A 20259-nucleotide genomic window follows, 5' to 3' on the forward strand; every position below is an offset into this window, starting at 1 on the left:
AGCCAGTATAAGATTGTGATAAACTATAGAGTGAAGTTATGTGCGTGTGTGTCAAATGGCTCAAGATAAATTATATTATTTGCCCATATCCGACTTCTATTATATCTTTTAAGTATGGAATAAACCCACTTATACAAATAATAATAAATCTAGATTCAATAAAATTATGACTAAACTTTGGGTGCTTTATTATCCCACATCTTACTTTGTAGACATATAATTATATCTGTCTGTCCATGTGATTTTCTTTTCTTCCGAAAAAGCGTTCGCAATTTAACGTCTTCCCAATACTCCAAATGGATCCGCTATCTTTCTGTCTTGCCAGTGAGTAACTTGAAAGAAATTCAAATGAAATTTACAAATGTACAATCCAATTTAAACTTTACCCAACCATCTTGCAATATCTCTCAAAAGTTATTTGAATTTTTTCTATTATTTTTATGAGAATTGGAATAGCAGCCTCAATATAGTACTATAAGTCTTAAAATGTCTGTGCTTTGATAGAAATATAAACACAACCACACATTATGTCTTCAAAATTTGCTTTTACAGAGGCCCATTTTCAGGCAAAATTTGTGACTCTTTGGGGTTAAAGATCTTGGAGGGAAATGAGTTTCTTTTCAATGTCAACTTACAAAAGAGCATATTTTTATCAATGCAAAGACATTCTAAGACTATCAGTACTATTTTGAGGCTGATATTCCAATTCTCTTAAAAATTATCGAAAAAAGTCAAAAATAAATAGGACAAGACAATAAAGTAACCATTGCTCTATGAGTTATTTGATTGAATAAATTGTTTGACTTTGCTTCTGTAACCTGTTGATATGATCTATTTAGTTTCTGATATGATCCCTCAGAAACTGTTGCAAATGATTAGGTCTACAACAGCTATCTGTTGGATCCTGAAAACTTAAAGTTTTACTTCTCATGGTAGACAGTTTTTTGAGAGAGGAAAGCTGTCTCTACTTTGATTTTATTGTGCTTCATAATAAAAAGAAATGTCTAGAAAAACACTCTTGCTATCAGGTAAAATTATTGGCAATTTAAGATGATTCGGTTCAAAAACCATGGTAGCTTTTTGAAGCATAAGTGTATAAAACGAACTGACTCCCACTTGAATTTTGAAAGAACGAACAGGCTGCGCGATGTCCTATCCAAAAAGATTATCTGGAGATTCCAAGGAGTTGGAAGTAGAAAATGATTGTAAAAAACAGAAAACTCTCTTAGTCAGGTATTAACGATAACTTAATTTCATCTTGTTACTACATAGGTATGACTACATAGGTTATCTTCAAAAGTCAAGTCACAACCAGGCTTGAACGAACCGGTCTAGGCTGGGCCTAGTGCACTTGCTATCAATGATTGAGTCTAATGATGAGGAATTGTGTCTTGGTATCCTTAAGGAGTCGACTATTTGAATGTTTTAAAGTTATCCATTTGTTCCTAGTGAAAATGATTTTCAAATATTTTGATAGATTTCTTTTCAAACTCGGTGATAATATCAATTTCATCGTCAATGTAGTTTCGCCTAATTACCTAACTACCCTTAACAGTTTTAATGAACTCGTCCATGTGTATAAAAGAAAACGTTGCTTACATATTGAGCCTCTGAGAGATTTAATATTGCACGAAATGGCAAGGTATATCTCTCGATCATTTTTACATGACTTACAAATCATCGTTCATAACATCAACGATCAATATTTCCATGAGTTCAACTTAATCGCAGCAGGGGTAGCGGTAGGGGTATTTTATGGCTCTCTTCTAGTTCTACTTTCAGTTTAACCAATCAAGCAAATCTTGCATCAAACATAAAAATTAATGAATCCATTCCTTGTCTGTTCCTTTTTTATATACCGTACTATGAAATGAAAACCGACAGCAAAAAGAAAAAAAATTGTATTTTCATATGAATTGAAATATCAATTACAAAAATACTACTGAGAGTCTTAGATTGTCTTTGGGTTGATGAAAATGTTGAGCACCGAAAAAAACATTAATTTTAAAAATTATTTATCAATTTTTGGTCAACAAAGGAGGTCATTATATTTCGAATATTTTTGAAATGAGAGAAAAAAATTCAATTCAAAGCTCAATGTAGTCAGACATTAGGGGAATGGCCCTTATCTACCAGTTTCATTTTCATAAGATAATTAATGTATCATATTAAAATTCACACAACATAATAAAATAATATTGTTTGAATGTATTAACAATGTTATATTTCAAACTGAATTAGGTCACATTCAAAATGTACTTAACTGGGAATTATCATACAATAACAGGTCAATAAAGTGCACTTGTCCCAAATGCACCTTTCTTAAAAATAAAGTACGTGTGTGGCCTGATTAGCATTCTTAAAGTTCATCGAAAAATAGTTGAAGCAGTTTCCTGGTTGTTTCATGTTTTATTTGGTCGCTTCCTGGTAGTTTCTGGTTAATTCATGTTTTAGTAAAGTACGCTTGGAAATCTATTCTTTCCTGGATCAAATCTAGAAAGTGATCTGGAAGCATGATTTTGAGTCAGCCTTTCTGTACATAATCAGATTTAATATAATTACCGGTGTATATTGTTTGAATATAACTAGATATATTATATATATTTCAGACCAGGTATCTTACTCGGCTATGGAAATCCTCTGTTAGATATTTCTATCATAAGTGATGAAGATTTTTTAAAGAAGTAAGTTCTGATTTTCTAGAGATGACTAATAGATATTTACTGACCAAATAATTGCTTGAATTTTGGCAGTGTGAATATTATGGACCATAGATTTGTGGAATAAGCAGTGAGAAGCTAAATTTAAAATTTTTTTTTAAACAATTTATTTTTTCTGCTTTCTTGTGCAAACTGCATTTGACTAGTTACATGATATCTTCAAATACAAACTCGAGTCTAAAAATAGTATTATCTTTTGTACTATATTTCTATTCATTAAAAACAGATAAAAACATATTAAAGTTATTTAATTCTAAGCTAAGGTCATGGCCATAGCTCTTACATTGAAGGTAAATTGGACGTTTGTGGTTCCTGAAATTAAAGTAATGCTTAATTGTATATGTTATGACGTCACTATTGCAAATGATATCTGGGGGCAATAACTAACAAAAATTACACACAACTCACTAAAAATTGGAATGGTGCATATTGATGCTTTCATTGTCATGGATACACATATTAAATAGGTTTTGTAAACCTCTGTACTATTTTTTATACTTTTGTTTAAGAAGTCAACCTGGATTAGGACAAGAAAGTCTTTCTTCCAGTTCAAATCTACCATTATGTTTTAGTTTTAATTCTGACATAAATTTTGTTGTACCAGTTTTCATGATTTTGTATATTTTGTAGATATGACTTGAAAGCTAATAATGCTATTTTAGCAGAAGAAAAACATCTTCCTATGTAAGTATCTAAAGATAAAAAAAATATAATTATTTAGAATGATAACATTGTGTGAAGTTGCACTTCAGAATTCTAGTATGAAATTTTCATTAAAGTTCGGTTTCCTTATTTTCATTTATTTACATATATATATTCCATTATTGGACGGCTAATCGAAAGCAGAGGGGTTCTAATGATTGGGAAAATATCAGTTTGTCTCAGAAGTCAATAATTCACTTGTAATTAGCTAATTACGAGGGGATTCCAATGATCAAGCGGTCTCTTATTAACTTAATAAAGATTATCAGGTCTCACAATTTCCATAAGGGAGGTAACTCTATGTGTGCCTTTTTACCAAAACAGTCAAATACCAACTAAAAATTTGTAAATTAAAATCGTTATGTTTCCAAAATAGGAAAAAAACCGATAATTTTTTATTTTCTAAATACGTAGTGTATTCAATTACATTATTTGTAACTTACAAATATGTCTTTTAAACATGGTTTGGCTAGTCATTTTTATACGCCCATATGAATATGTGGTCGTATATTGTCGCCACCCCTGTCTGTCGGTCCGTCCGTCAACATTTCTTGTGATCACTATAGAGACTACAGTTTTTATCTGATATTGATAAAACTTGGTGTGATGCTTTAGATTGATAAGATCTGTCAAGTTCGAATTTGACATATTTTCGATGAACGGTTTTTGAGATATTGCCCTTGACTTAGAACGCCTTGAAATTTGTTAAATATAGGTCGTGAGCAGGATTGAAGCTACAATTTTCAACCGATTCTGATGAAACCTGGTGTGATCTCTGACAAGTTCTAATTTAACACATTTTCGATGAACGGTTTTTGAGTTATTGCCCTTGACTTTGTAAAAACGCGTCAAAATTTGTTAAAAATAGTTCGTGAGCAGGATTGAAGCTACAGTTTTCAACCGCTTCTTATGAAACTTGGTGTGATCATTGGAATTAATAAGATCTCGGACAAGTTTTAACTTGACGCATTTTCGATGAACGGTTTTTGAGTTATTGCCCTTGACTTTGTTAAAATGCGTCGAAATTTGTTAAAAATAGTTTGTGAGCAGTATTGACGCTACAGTTTTCAACCTATTCTGATGAAACTTGGTGTGATCATTGGAATTGATAAGATCTCGGACAACTTCTAACTTGATGCATTTTTGATGAACAGTTTTTGAGTTATTGCCCTTGACTTTGTAAAAACGCGTCAAAATTTGTTAGTGAGCACAATAGAAGCTACAGTTTTCAACCAATTCTGATGAAACTTGGTGTGATCATTGAAATTCATAAGATCTCGGACAAGTTTTAACTTGACGCATTTTCGATGAAATGTTTTTGAGTTATTGCCATTAACTTACGAAATATGCGTCAAAATTTGTTTGTGAGAACAGTAGAAGCTACAGTTTTCAACCGATTTTGATGAAACTTGGTGTGATCATTGGAATTGATAAGATCTCGGACAAGTTCTAACAAGAGATATTTTTGATGAACATTTTTTGAGTTATTGCCCTTGACGTCAAAAGTTGTTTTTTGCCTTTGATTAGAGCTGTGTGATTGAATTGTTTGTTGTATTTGGGTTATTGATATTGATTTTAAAAAATTTTGTGGAATTATTCAGCATAAATAATTTCTTCAATATGAGAAAATTCGTACTTTAGTCACTAAAGACTGTTTTATCATTTCTGACAGCTGCCAGTGGGTGTATGTTAGCTTGCATCGCAAGCTATCTTTTATACGAAAATGTGGCCAGATTATCACAATCTGTTAAAGTGTTTTTCAATCGATTTCAGTAAATTTGATCCCAAAGCTTTTCTACATCCTAACACAATCTTAGCACTCAATTAATCAAACAATAAACATGATTTGATCAAGAAAAATAAGCAAAGGCAACTTCAAAGTATATTAATTTGACATTATTTGTATTAAGATATTTCTATTTGATATTTATGTGATGAAGAAACAGTGCCAGCATTTAACCCTCTTTTATTTAACTCATAAGACAATTCTTGAATATTTAGAATACATGAACAGTATAATACTGCTTATTGAATATATCTTCTGATATTGTCATAAACAGAGGTCAGTCAAAGAGAATGTAACCAGATAATAATACTAAGCCCTACATACAATGAAAACCAGTTTCAGATCATTATTATTACTTGAAAGATATGTTTTTTGTTTGGTTCAAGTGATTTGTATATTGATATAAAGTTGAAGAAATCAAGATAAATAATTAGCTCAAAGTCGAAGACTATTAACTTGATCTTCACTAAAATAAGTTATGGGGTTGCTTAAAAGGCAGGGCATGACATGCTACCCTAAAATTTATTGTAAAAGCGAAAGTAGAATCTACCAGATGTTGTTAAAAAAAAAGTATGTCACATGGGCTTAAAATACGCTTTATCAGGTGAAAATAGATCAAATTACCATCTTAATTGGGGGATTAATTAACCAGGTAATGATAAAATTATTAGGTGATGATATTAACGCGTGTTACTGGCAATCAAGCTACAAGTAATGATAGATGTTTTGTTGATTTATGGTAGAGAATTTGGACATTGAAAACGGACGGTCCTATGAAAATTTGGTCAGAAAAAAACAAAAATTGGTAGAGAGGTAGACAACATGCAAAAGCGGTAGAAACCCGACAACATCGGTAGATTACACATGTATGGGGCATGTTTATCCTTCCTGAACACCTGATGCTTAAAGCTTTACTGAAGAGATAATAGCTGTAGCGGTTCAATATTTGTTATATTACAGGTATGATGATATGGTTAAATCTTATCCTGATACTGTGGAATATGTTCCTGGTGGAGCCACTTTAAATGCAATTCGAGTTGCACAGGTAATTATTTTCCTTGAACCCTCAAAACTTGACAGTTGAAAGAAACATTTCTTATGTCATATTGATATCATTAGGTCAAATTGTGGTCTTAAAACTAATTGTAAAGTAAGAGTTATCTCCCATATTTTCCTTCTCAGTAAAACAAAGTTGTCTGCTCTTAAAGTCTGTCGCACACGAGCCATCAGCTCAGGCTGAATTCATTCGTGCACTTCTCCTTAAGGCGATACCTTCCGCGTGCGAGTAAATTTATGTAAGATTTTGGTCATTGGTGTTGAAAATCAATGTCTTTAATAATTTTGTCCACGAATGAACAAATGCTTGTGGTGCGCGTAACTAAAGCTATCTGCTTACAGGTAACTTTATCTACACATGCGTAATCATGTGACAATTCAAAATGGAAGAAGATGAAGAAATTTTACTATTAACGCTGTTACCTGAGGCCATATAACTTAGCGCAACAGTTAGCCTTTCAGTCGGGCTTATTAAAGGGCGCATTCTATTCTTGGAATTGATAGGGCCATTGCCCAAACATCTTTAAAAGACTGTCTGTCTAGGCAATGATATTGACGAGATTTCTCTTTTATAACTCTTGTATGTGTTAGAAGAAAGCTTCCCTTGAATGCCTTCTCTGAATCCAGGTTTGAACCCATTGCTTGCAACAATTTGCTTTCTTTCAACTATGATTATGGCGTAGTAACAGTGTTAATAGCAACATTTCTTCGTCTTCTGAAGACTTAGAATTAGGCTACTATCAATCAAATCCAAGGGCGCAGCCATTCTGAATTGTCACACACAAGCATTTGTTCATTCGTGGAAAAAATTATCAAACACGTTTGATTTTCGAAATGAGGTTAACATTGTAGTTTAATCCAGAAGGCAAAGAGAGCACTGTATCTGTTTCCCCTTCCTTTGTTCACAAAATGTTACGAAAAATAATGATTTTTTAGTGGCTGGTAGGTGTGGATAATGCCACAACTGTATTTGGTTGTATTGGTAAAGATGATAAGTTTGGTTCAATTTTAAAAGAAAAGGGCAAAGATGCTGGTGTCAATGTAAAGTTTCAAGTCACAGAAAAACAACCCACTGGTACTTGTGCTGTAGTTTGTACTGAAAAAAATAGGTGTGTACTATTTTTGATTTCATTTTCTCAGGTTGAACATCCAGCATGTGCTGAAGGTGGGACTTAAGCTGTCAATCAACCAATCGAAATACTGTCAGTCAGTCCTCTTCATTGTAAAATTTTCAAAGAGCAGAACAACTGTGTGTTTCAGTTTCTTATCTCAAATTTCTATCAAAGATGCAACTCATTATAATATTGTTGTACTGTTAAATTGGTTTAAATACTTTGACTTACCCGTACTTCTCAATTGGTCAGGTCTTTAGTGGCTAATCTTGCTGCAGCCAATTGCTTCACAGAAAGTCATTTAGATGATCCTGAAAACTGGAAGTTAGTTGAAAAAGCGGATTTTTACTACTGTGCAGTAAGTGTATTTTAGACTTTATTTTTTTTTAAGATAAGGGACAAATATATTGCTGTGGATTTTTAGCTTGAAAAACAAGAAGTCTAATTCTACTTCTAATAAGTTTTGACAAATTAAACACAACAATTGCATATTATCTATGCAAGCTTATACGCCCACAAATGCATTTTAATTCATCCAAATTGCCCCAAAAAAATTGCGTAAGCGGTAATGGAACACCTTGGAAGTCTTGGTTTTAAATATTAAATTCGGTTTATTCTCGTTATAACCTAACTATTCCTGCATTTTGGAAGGCATGCAGTACAGTGTACTCCACTAAGCGTTTTATAAAATTACAAACCCTTAAAGTGCCTTCAAAAAATCTTAGTAAAATTTGCAAAACTTTAAGAACACATAAATCGAATTAGGGCAGTGTTCTTGTCACTATTTAGACTACTTGCAGGAAGGTTAACTCCATCTTCTTGAAATACAGTCTGACACAAAGATACATACTTTAGAGGATCAACCCAATTGTTTTCCACCTTCATTCTCATTTTCTCTGAATTTTTACTTAAAATAACTTTACTATCTTTTCAGGGTTTTCCACTAACGGTTTGTCCTGAAGCCATGCTACGAATTGCTAAACATGCAAATGAACATAATAAAGTATTTTGTATGAATTTATCAGCACCATTTTTATGTACTGTATTCAAAAGTGCCATGTTACAAGTTTTACTATATGTAGATATTTTATTTGCCAACGAAACAGTAAGTGTCATTTATCTTTATTAAAAGATGCTGTGTGAACTTTCTGCCATACTGTCTGAATACTTCTGAAGTTGTATACTACTTATTGCCTTTTGTACTCTTACCTTTCCAAGCAGTGTCTATTACAACCAATAAGACATACTGGGTTTTTATATATGTCACCTTTCACATTGTTTGGTTTACTTTTAGGAAGCTGCAGAATTTGCTACTGCTAATGATATTAATGTAAGTATATCATTGGTTTACATTGTCAAAAAATAATTCTGCAACTGCAATGGTTGTATCAGGTGGAAATAATAGTATGTGAATTGTATTACAATATAACAAATTTTGCTGTATGAGGACCTTTACTTTGTGTCTTTTGCCAAATCTCTTATCTATGATTTATATCAAATTTTTTTGTATCCATGTAATGATTTAATACAATGAGGGAAGATGACTTAGTTACGACCAAAAGACATTTGCACACTGACAGATATTAAAAATAAACCATAATTTTTTTAGTCTAGATGGCAATGATACAAGAGACTGAGCAACTGTCTGACCCAGAGAGAATTCAATCTTTAAAGTCTTCAATGCCATGCCAAAATCTAATACTTGAATTCAAAATATTTCAGACAAAAGATCTCAAAGAAGTAGCATTAAAAGTAGCAGATATGGAAAAAGTTAATTCTAAAAGATCGAGAATGGTTGTTTTTACACAGGGAGATTTACCTGCTATTGTAGCTAAAGGTAAGATTTGGCAACAATTTGACACCCATAAACAAAGGCTTGTGAATGTGAGAGTGATATACTTCTGTTTGTTCTGTGGTGATTGGACAGTAAGCAGTCATTTTTAGGCACAACGTTAAAAATATGTAAGCCTTGTTTTAAGCACTGTGAATAACTGACTTATATATTTGTGTCAAGGTGAACCCAATTTGACAGAAAGGAAAAGGCTGAAGCTTGCTAATTATGCTGTGATGCATTATTGTCTTCTTGACGATTAGGATAATAGCTTTTGTAAAGACCTCTCCTCTCCAATTCTGTATAATAAATAATAAAATAATATTTTATTTAAGATGGTAAAATAACAGAATACCCTGCGTCTAGTGTTGATAGTAAAAATATTGTGGATACTAATGGAGCTGGTGATGCCTTTGTTGGAGGTGAGTGAGGTTTATTTATAGCAGTGTGTATCTGTGGATTCTTATTAATGCAATTTAAACTAAGATCTTCCAGACTTGATGACACAATACAATAACCAGCATATATTTTTATCATAAAACATTTGGATAGACCTGGACAAGTGATCCATTTGAAAATTAATTTGGGCTATTCTGTTCTCTCTTTTCAGGATTTTTAGCACAGTTAGTTCAAGGCAAACCAATCAGTGAATGTATGAGATGTGGACATTGGGCAGGAAATTTAATTATACAGCAATCTGGTTGTACTTTCCCTAAAAAACCATCATTTGTATAATTTATGGATTATTTCATCTCAAACTAAGGTTTAATCATTCTATGCATGTCTTTAAATATTATTCACAACTAATTTTTACACTGACTTAACTCATGAATTATAGCACCTCACTATCACCCCTCTTTTTAAAACAGACAAGTGCCAATGAAAATTACTACCATAAAAAGTCTGTTTATTAACTCCATCATTAAATAACAAAAGCATATGATGGAAAACTGACTGTATGAACTAGTCTATCCAGTCAAAGTATACAAGCTGGTAAAATCAAGGAGGTATACATGAAATGAGTCATTGAAAATGACTACTCAGTGAATTGTGCCATATTGTTAATAAAATTTTATTACTGGGATTTGACCTCTGTACCTGGTCATTAGGATGTTAAATTGTTAAAGAAAATGAGTATGATTTGTTAAACAAGACTTTTTGGTGACCTTTTTAGTAAAATTCTTTCAATATTCTGATTAAACAACAGATCTAAGTGTTGTCATATTTTTCAGTGGGTGACTCAAATATATAATAATTCAAATAATTCAAATAATCTGTAGAAAAAAAACACATTTGATCTGACTTCTTCAAAAGACTAAATTTGTTAGGCCTTTATCTTGGTTTTTAGTAGGTCAACAAACAACAACAAAACAACATGTAGATTGTACCTAGTATACCTATGCAATTTATGATTCGCTAAATATTATACTAATATGCTAAACTTTATTGAATGTCTAACTTGACTTTATTTATCAGAAGATATTGGCAGAACAAGTTTGTGAGGAAGGATGCTAGTTAATGCTTTGAATATTTAATCAGTATTAAACACAATATGAGGATGACTTTTGTTTATGTTTGGATTCAGACTCTCGTGCACAAATATGTCGGTAACATGATTTACACAAACATAATTGCTCATGTTGAATCTTTTTGTGTTATCTGCTGATTTTGTTATTTTTGATTAGATTTCTATCACTTTGTTGAATTATTTCTAATCATCTTTTGAGCTTTGAAAGACAATTATCCTAAATAATGTATTAAAGTGAAAATGTATCGAGAACCATGTTCTTAACAGAAATACATCTGTCAATTATAAATATGTTAGTTATCGTGTCATTATACTGTGTATCTCCTTTATCATGTACTTTTAACTTTGAAAAAGAAGTGGAAATGGCTTTAGAAAGCTCAAAAGATATTTTTTGAAGTAAGTTATTTTAAGTCATGGTTGTTATTGCAGAGAATAAATCATTCATTAACTTTTAGATCGTTAGTGTTGTTAATTATAGTTGACATTATTCTGGAAAGTAAAGAGGGTTAGTTTAACAGATCCTTTGAAAATACTCTATATAGTCAAGCGAATATGTTAACACATCCAGTTCTAATTCAAAACATAAAGACATCCCACCCTATGCTATTGTTATGCTTTGATTCCATTCAGATATGCCAAGTATCTTTGCTAAACTATACTTGTAGTATTGAACACTTGAACACTTAAACTGGTATCTGAATGGGTTACAGTGAGCCAAAACATCTGCCTCTATTCCAGTCTCTGATAAATATTTTGGCAGTTTTCCGGTAACTAAAAAATAGGCCCTGTTTTATAAGATGTGTTTTTTAGTTACCATATATGGAATTACCTTTTCATAACTGAATATTAGTTTTAGGCATCACTTAAACTTTCGTTTTCTTTAAAAACTTTAATGGAACCAAAGATGTGACATACATGGTATAGGGGTATTACGAACAACAAAAATATCAATCTTTCTGAATATATCTGGGTTTGGCAGATCCACGTTAAATAAATAGGGTAAAATCCCCTGCACCTTTGGAGAAGTGGAAAACTGGGCCCAGTTTTTCTGTCTCTACACCAGCCGACATCCTTCAAAATGGCTATTGAAGGCTGAAATAGAGGCAGATGTTTCTGTCTTAGGTTACAGGAAAAAGCATATTTTCATATATCAGTGCATAACCTAGCATATAGAGTTGTAGAATCATTTGGAAGCAACGTGCAACACTTCTGATAATGGCCCAGGCTATTGACAACATTTCTTTCATGGACTAAGGTCAGAGCTATAGATTGAAGTTCTAAAACTACATTTTCAAATTAACAATTTATTAATACTGTTACATGATAAAATCTTTGAATTATTTAACTGAGTTAAAATATAAATATCTCGTTGATTTGATGGTGAATTATTGAGATTGAGCTGATTCTGCTGATTGCTGTGATGCTAGCTGACTTCTGTATCTGTAATGTCAGAAGAACACTATTATAAGTAGGATATATCTAATTTTAAGGGATTGTAAAGATATTTACTAAATTCTATGTATGTATATCCGGGATTCTGATATCACCAATTTGTACTATTTCACTTTTCAATAAGATGAACCTTTGTGATAGTGAAGTCATAAAACGCTTAGTTTTAGTAGAATTACATAAACCACAGACGCTTGATTGAAAATTGGATTGAGGCAAATTGATTCTATCAGTGTCATCGATATGCATAAAAATTTAGAAAACCTCTTTACAATCTCTTTAATGGAAAGAGATATAGTTTAGTCAATCACAGAATAAACACTCTGTTTCATTATTCAGGATGAAAACAGAAGACAACAGTTTCACATTTCTCTATAACCATGAAGTTAGAAACTGTTAAAACTGATCTAATGTTTAATGAATTAAAACAAAGTGATAATTCTAATAATAAGCTACAATAATATGCTGTTTAATAACACAATTAAAAAATTTGAAAAAAGATTGTTTCACATTGAAAGTGTTAAATGCCAGACTCCAATAGTAGGGTCTATGCTAGATTGGCATGTCAATACATATAAAATCTTGGCTCTACATGTAGAGTGTTTTATAAACATAGCTGGATAGACATCCAGCCCCATTTGGTCTAACACTGCAATGTATCAGTCTAATAGATAACTCACCTGTAGATTTTACTAAGTTGATAAAAACCAGTTAATGCAACAAAAACATTGACAGTGAACAGATAGTAATTAACTGGTATGATGACTAGAGAATAACGAGCCCAAATAGTCCCTACAATTAATTTAGAAAATATTAGAAAATGAAGAGGTGGTTTGCATGGCTGTGAGGTGCTGCAGGGACAGGTTTGCCATTTTCAGGGGTTGATTTGGGTTTTAAATATATGTATGTAAATAAATGTAAAAGTATTAGAACTGCAAGAAAGTCGTTTAATTAAACTAGAAATATTTCACTTTCTTTTTCTATGTATGCTGGAGTATTATGAAATGACAAGTCATCATTTTAACATTCAAACGTGGATAATTCTGTACATACATGGCTCAAATTTCGACGGTGAGCTGTGCATACTATTGTTGATTAGCTTAGCTTTTCTGAGACTTGGATACAATTGGTCAAACAGAAGGTGAACGTGTCCCTTTAATGATATCAACATGAAAGTTAATTCTCACCTGTAACAGCTAGAGCAGAAGACTGAAATAAACTCATTTTCTCTGGTGGTCTCTTTAAATCACCCAGTCCTGCTATAACTAATACCTGTTGTTAATAAAAAAAACAATTGAAATTCATTATGACTTGTACTTCTAAAAGTGAATGTTATTGATATACTGAAATCCACTGGGAAGCTTATGTAGATGAAATATTTCATTTGATCAAATTTTTCAATAGCAGATTCTTAGGAGAAGGACGATGACCATTTCCTATTATCTGATAGGACAGTGACATTTCTATTTGTTGTCAGAATGGCAGGTGATATCAAATAGTTGATAACTGTTTTGAAAAAAAAATGTTTTTTTGTATACTGCGCTTAAAGTTCTCACGTTTTGCCTTATAAAGAGTTGTCATATAAATTATATAACTGACTCTTACCCATTTCACTGATGGTGCCCAGAAGAAAATTGTTTTAGGTCCTGAAAAAAGAAATCAATATTTAAGCAGATTTACAGACAAACATGTTCACAAGCAATATCTGAAGATTAATCAACCCAACAAATCCACCTAGGAATGATGGAAACAACTTTGAATGAGAAAAATCAGTGCAATGAGATAGATAGATAGAATGAATGAATGAATGAAATTATGAATGGATTTTACTTACCAGTAGCAACAAGTTTTTAATCATATACGAATACTTCAGAATCTTTTTATTCCAGGAATAGTCAATAATATTTACATGTATTATCTAGATGAGCAAGGCAAGATCAGAAGTTTTTATCTGGTTTAAGCTTTGGACAAACTCTATTAACGAAATGATTTGGAGCTCTTTCTTTCTGCTTGCACTCATCTTCACCTGGCTAATGATGATTAGTAATAAGGGACAAGACCATACTGAGTGAATATTACATACAGAAGAGAATAATTAAAGGAATATAATTATTTTTGATTCTGAAAGGTGATACACATAGCTAATATTAAACTCTATCAGATGATAATTAAATGTCAAGACAACTACATACAATCCCTTTAATATTGAACCAATTTATGCAGGCATTGTAAAGCAATACCCATGTTATTTGAACTGAACAAAACTCTTGAGCTCTTGACATTGTAAAGACCCACACTAAGGGCAATAATCAGATGAGCTGTTATCTATGCAATTTGAATATTTTGCTTCTGTCTAGTGAAATACCTTTGTATATATATCAAACAAAGCCTGATTGTGATTTCAGTATCTGAAACAAGAGAAATAACAGGTGCTCCAATCTCATACTGATCATAATAGATTACACAATCTGTGAAATTTCAGTGTAATTCTTCATAGTATCCATTCCATTGATCATTAACACACAAATTTAGTTTCATATAATAGATTTATTTCATTTCATAATAAAACAAAACTAAAAATTAAAATCATAAAATTTCTGATAATAATAATCTCATAACCACAAACATATTTTATAGGGCTACCAAAATATTTTAACTATAAGGCAAGATCAAACAAAACTATTGTAATAAATATAGTAACCAAAATATTGTAATTTAACCAAAATATTGCAATATAATATAACCCAATTTTTATTATTAATTCAACCAAAAGTTTCCTAAAATATCATCAAATCATCTTAACCTAAAGTACTTGTCAGGATCATGCAAATTTTTCTAACTAAAAATATTATCACTCACTGGTTGAAATTCAATACAATAATAACTAGCAAAGAAATCTCAATATAAATACAAGTTTCTTATGATTTTTGCTCAACTATTGAAATGCAAAATAAATCAATCTCTGATAACAATTTTCAGTCACAAATCAAGATTACCTAAATATCCATTGATATTTCAAAATTTACCACCAGCCTTTATCAAACTGTAAGCAAGTAAATGTATAATATATAATTTCCCTCTATATTGTTAATGTACAGAGAGCATTTATATTTTGAGGTTTGTCACAACTCTTATCACAGCTGTATTGTCATTAAGGTATAACTCATATGAAAAATACCTAACGACCTTTACAATTCGAATTGATGCCATCTTCATCTTCAAAAATATGGGCCTTCCTTAAATTTGTAAGTTAGTATTGGATAGAAGTTCATTAAAAAATGTTACTTTTATATTAATCTTTTATGATATAAGAAATTTTAACTCTTAGGAATCCATCTTTATTTTGTGCTAAAATCTTTTTATTTTGATCCCAAATCCATATAAAATTCATTTAATCAAATTCCATTCATCTAAATTATTCTAATCTTAATCTCCAATCAGGGTTATCAAATCATTATTTCAATACTTGTCGTTAGTTTATGGTACACTGTTATTGTTTTTGTGCTTTTCTGTGACTGAAATTATAAAATTATGAAGTAAGAGTTAGTAATGTTTATTTTAAAAGCACAATGCTGTGGAGTAAAGTGTTCAGACTGTACAAATGGTACAGATAAGGTCATATTTACAACATCAAGCTATTTCGAACTCCATCCAATAACTTGTACTCGTAAATAAAGTGATTTGATAAGATTGCACACTATTGAATATAGCAAATCAAAGGCCTTGAATACACATGTAGTTTTTCCATCAAGTTGAAGAGTTTGTGATATCTTGACATTGTGAAGATGACTTTATCTGTACCATTTGTCCATTTCCCTTGTCTGTTAAATAAAAATAATAATAAATAAAAAGGGAACACCATACACAAGTGACTTCGTCACATATTCAGTTTGATGCACTTACACACCAATAACACTATTGAAATCAGCATTGATTCTTAAATAATTTAACAGTATAAAAACTTACTTATAAATACGAGACAGCTGAAATAGTCCTGTAGCACCAACAAATAGATTGACAAGTAATAAATTATAGTTTTTAGGTATAATAACCATTGAATATCGAGACCATATAATACCTATAAATAAACCATATTGCAAAAGACATTACCACTTAAATCTTATCACATTCTTGAGAGTAGAAAATAGTGCTGGCATGATTTATCAGTGAGATACATTGTGATATGACATGCCATGATACGCGTATTAATACTTACGATACTAGGCATGCTAAAAAACATGTAGGCTACACACATATCTTGGCAGCATTCAAATACAGTAGAAATCTAGTGTTCAATTTGCATTTGGGAACAGAAATGACAGTAATTAGTCCATATTTTATAGGAAAATCTTCAAGTAAAGTTAAACAGCTGAATAAATATTGAAGCATTACTCTTTGTCTTTTATCCCATGTCAAGATACATGTCTCACTGTATCCATTTTATTGTAATACATTTCCTATTATTGTATGTTTAATATCCCACACTAGTACATAAGAGGAGCCTACATCTGAGTTTGAAGGCAATTTCAATGAAAAATGTTATGTTTCAGATGATGATCAGATATATAATCTATTTCAGGACAGCTGATCTGGAAATATGAGATAACTATATCCAATATATGGATTTCAGGTGAGAGAGTAAAGCAACACAACTTCTTAAAACAAACAACAGAAATTACCTGTAGCAGCTAAAGCAGATGATTGATAAGCACTGAGTTTTTCAGCTGGTCTAGCTAAATCACCAATACCAGCTATTACAAGTGCCTATAACATACAAACATACATATTTCATCATAGAGCCAGCCAAAATATTCGGTGATCAAATATGTTTACTTTTTTGGGAAAGGATATATATCAACAGCATCAGGTGCTACTGAGGTGAAGATGCAATTTCTATGTAAATCAAAACCCCAAAGTATTAAATAAAGGGATTGTAAAGTGGACAATGATAGGTTCAATTTGCACCATTCCAAGTTTTAATCAGTCTGCGGTTCCTGCCATTCCATTAAAACTAAGTGTTTTATAACGTCACTATTGAGATAGTGATAAAACGCTAAAAATTGGTGGAACTGTCTTAACCAATGACTTCAGCCTGAAAATTATAATGGTTTTATACACATAAAAAATTTAGAAATCCTCTTTACAATTTCTTTAAGTTAATCTCCTGTATTTGATATATTGTAGAATAAGTTGACATAATTTCTTAGTTTAATTAAGACACTTACCCATTTAAAGGATGGTGCCCAGAAGAAAATAGTTTTTGGACCTGAAATAAAAATGTAAATTATAACAAATGCATGAGATGTTCAGCATCAATTTATTAAATATTAGTACAGAATAAAGAGTGAAAAAACATTTTAAATTAAAGAGTGAAAAAACAAGTACTACATATAGTCAATATTAACTTAATAAAAACTAAAAAGTTAAAAACTATTCTTTTAATATGTTAAGAAAAAAAAAATTCGATAGAATTACCTTTGATCTAGAGATCCAAAAATACAATACCACTTGTCTAAACATAAAAAGCGACTAAATGCGAGGAACGAAACAACTAAAGAAAATTACGTTAAAAAGGTAAAGATTAATATTAATTAATAATGTTACAGAATGAAAGGTTTTGTTAGTTGAAAAGAAAACTACAGATCTTCAACAGTTAGAATAAGTTTATTTTGGAAGCAATAATGAAAAAAAGATGCAGCTCATTACTTATACCGGTAAGCTTATATGAGTCAAAAATGCAGACTCAAGACATCATAGTTTTTTGGTTTTTTTAGTGAATGATTCTTAACATGATAATAAACTAAAAAGGAATAGATACAGCACTGACATCATGCATAGATAAATTTCTTTTAACTTGCAATGATTGAAATTGTGTTTGTTAAAGTCAAAACCTCTGTTTGGAGTTTGTTAATAATAGGATCCATTTTTAGAAAACCTTCTCTAACAAATGACTTGCTTGTCTAATTATTCAAAAATGAACAAAATTATGGGTTCTACACCGTTCATTCTACATCCGCAAGGACAAATCTATACATATTCACAGATATCAATTATTTATGTACCGGTACCGTACATATTTAATATATAATAAACATTGATATCATTTTACTAGTGTCATGTAAAATTTGGCTATCTAGTACCATTAAAACTACCTACTTTCAGAAGTTTCTAAAAATTAAATAGCATGGTAAAGAAATCCATTCAGTACTTAACAAGTGCTGTGTTGATTCTTCTGCTGACTAACATAATAAAAAAATTGAAAATGGCCTACAACTTGCATGCTAGCTAGTCAATGCCTCAGTATGCTTAAGCTACCTTATAAAGCCACGAAAGTAAAGATATTGTCGAAATTTATACTCAAACTTTTTGCCACAACACTGGTTCTGAATTGAAAATTGAATGAATAGAATTAAGAGTTTCATTTCTTATACAGTCAAGTACCCCAATTTCGTGGAAACCTATTATTCGTGGATTTCCGGAAACGATTAATAATTCACATGAACGACCTTGCGCAACCTTGCGTTACCTCCGCATTAGTTTGTTTTGATAAACATGGGTTTTCTCTACAATGTCAGCTAGTAGAATGAATCCAATAGTTTCAAGCAAGGAAAAATGTTTTAATGTATACATTGACAAATACAAAATGGCGGATTTCAGTTATTACCAAACGCCACCATTTTTTATCGGCCGAATTTCCTTATAATCCCAAGCGGTAATCGGAATTCCAAGTGTCGTCTGCTAGAATGTAGTCCAAAGAATGAAGTCACGTGATCAACTAGCGGATTCTGTGTCAGCAGAAAATTTCTATGGAACACAAAGGTCACCATATTCTTATGTTGTTTCAGTGACTTTTAGCAATAAATCACGCTACATATCATATTTTGTCAATCACTATTTTTTTTTTAAATCTTGGTTCTTTGAAGGAATTGTCACTAGTTATAATGAATTGATATTAAAGATAAATACTAAGAGAAGTTAATTATACCACCAGGTATTCATACAATGTGTTTTTCTAGACTTATTTATAGATCAAACATCGTACATGAAAATAGGTGATGCATTCTGCCGCCGTTGCCGAGTTGATTGCTCATGAAATATGGGTCAAAGTGAAGGATTCATAAAGAAAATCGAAATAAACCAATTTTAATTATTTTGTAGAATATCTGAGGAAACATCTAAGACATAAAAAAAAAATTCGTTTTTTAAACTGTGACGAAATTCGGTGTTGAATCCTTATATCCACGAAAATAGGTTACACCACTGTATTGTAATTGTAGGCTATATATATTTGTAACACAACACCATATAAGATATCATTCTTTTTTCAAGCAATTCATTATGGATGCAATGTGGGTCAAAGTCAAATAAACTGTATCAAAAAAGAAGCCCAAGTCAAGCAGAAAATAACATGTAAGAATAAGTGTTGACTCAACTTAATAAACATTCATGAACATGCCATTTACAGAGAAAAAGAGGAACATTACCTGCTGGATGATTCCAAAAAGGTCCTAACTTAGCAGGGACAAAGCGATCAGCAACATTTATAACTGTTTTGTATATTGCTGACATGGTGTTTCAACCTGAAAACACCTGAGAGAATTTATTTAGTTATCTCAAAGTCAGACCATAATCAACTCATACTTTTCTCATCTTCAAGTAAAAGGTGAAGATTTTCATTCAAGGGACATAATCTATTTCAGAACACAATGCTTTTTGAGTGTCGTATACAGAGCCGTATATAGAGAGAGTCTGGCCAACTACGTCACAAGGCGCCATCTTGTTACCCTCTCTTAGCTACAAGGCGGCCGACGTTATCCCTCGTAAACGCTCTAGAATTTACAGTTTTTAACCGATTTTGATAAAATTTGGTATGTCTATACAAAAACACAAAAAGAAGACAAATTTTGAATTTTAGCACTTTCCAAACATTAACCACAGAAATATTAAACCTGTATTCTTCCATATTAAAATAGCTAGGGCCTAGCTGTATCATCATTTCAGCTTTGAAACCATTTTGCTTCCGCTGTCGGTTGTTGTCCCGGCGAACTGTTTCTCTTTGACTGTCGTCGATGTGA

The 20259-nt window shown here is 31.5% G+C and overlaps 2 protein-coding genes across 2 annotated transcripts; one reads left to right on the forward strand and one right to left on the reverse strand.

The window, feature by feature from the left end:
* The first annotated feature begins 1617 nt into the window (after positions 1-1617).
* Positions 1618-11188, forward strand: LOTGIDRAFT_210552 (hypothetical protein). The gene is made up of 11 exons (XM_009063868.1): positions 1618-1642; positions 2610-2684; positions 3351-3404; positions 6169-6253; positions 7201-7373; positions 7629-7734; positions 8311-8481; positions 8671-8706; positions 9099-9213; positions 9543-9629; positions 9818-11188. The coding sequence occupies exons 1-11, from the start codon at positions 1635-1637 to the stop codon at positions 9940-9942; spliced, it is 1035 nt and encodes a 344-aa protein (XP_009062116.1). The 5' UTR covers positions 1618-1634; the 3' UTR covers positions 9943-11188.
* Positions 11189-14714: 3526 nt separating this feature from the next.
* On the reverse strand, positions 14715-19809 carry LOTGIDRAFT_229316 (hypothetical protein). The gene is made up of 5 exons (XM_009063869.1): positions 19669-19809; positions 17410-17450; positions 16864-16948; positions 16151-16262; positions 14715-15699 (listed from the first exon to the last, which is right to left on the reverse strand). Exons 1-5 carry the CDS (start codon positions 19751-19753, stop codon positions 15675-15677), a joined length of 348 nt encoding a protein of 115 aa, XP_009062117.1. The 5' UTR covers positions 19754-19809; the 3' UTR covers positions 14715-15674.
* Between the last annotated feature and the right edge of the window lie 450 nt (positions 19810-20259).

Source organism: Lottia gigantea (genome assembly GCF_000327385.1).
Source record: "Lottia gigantea unplaced genomic scaffold LOTGIsca_6, whole genome shotgun sequence".
In the NCBI taxonomy this organism is placed as follows: Eukaryota; Metazoa; Mollusca; class Gastropoda; family Lottiidae; genus Lottia; species Lottia gigantea.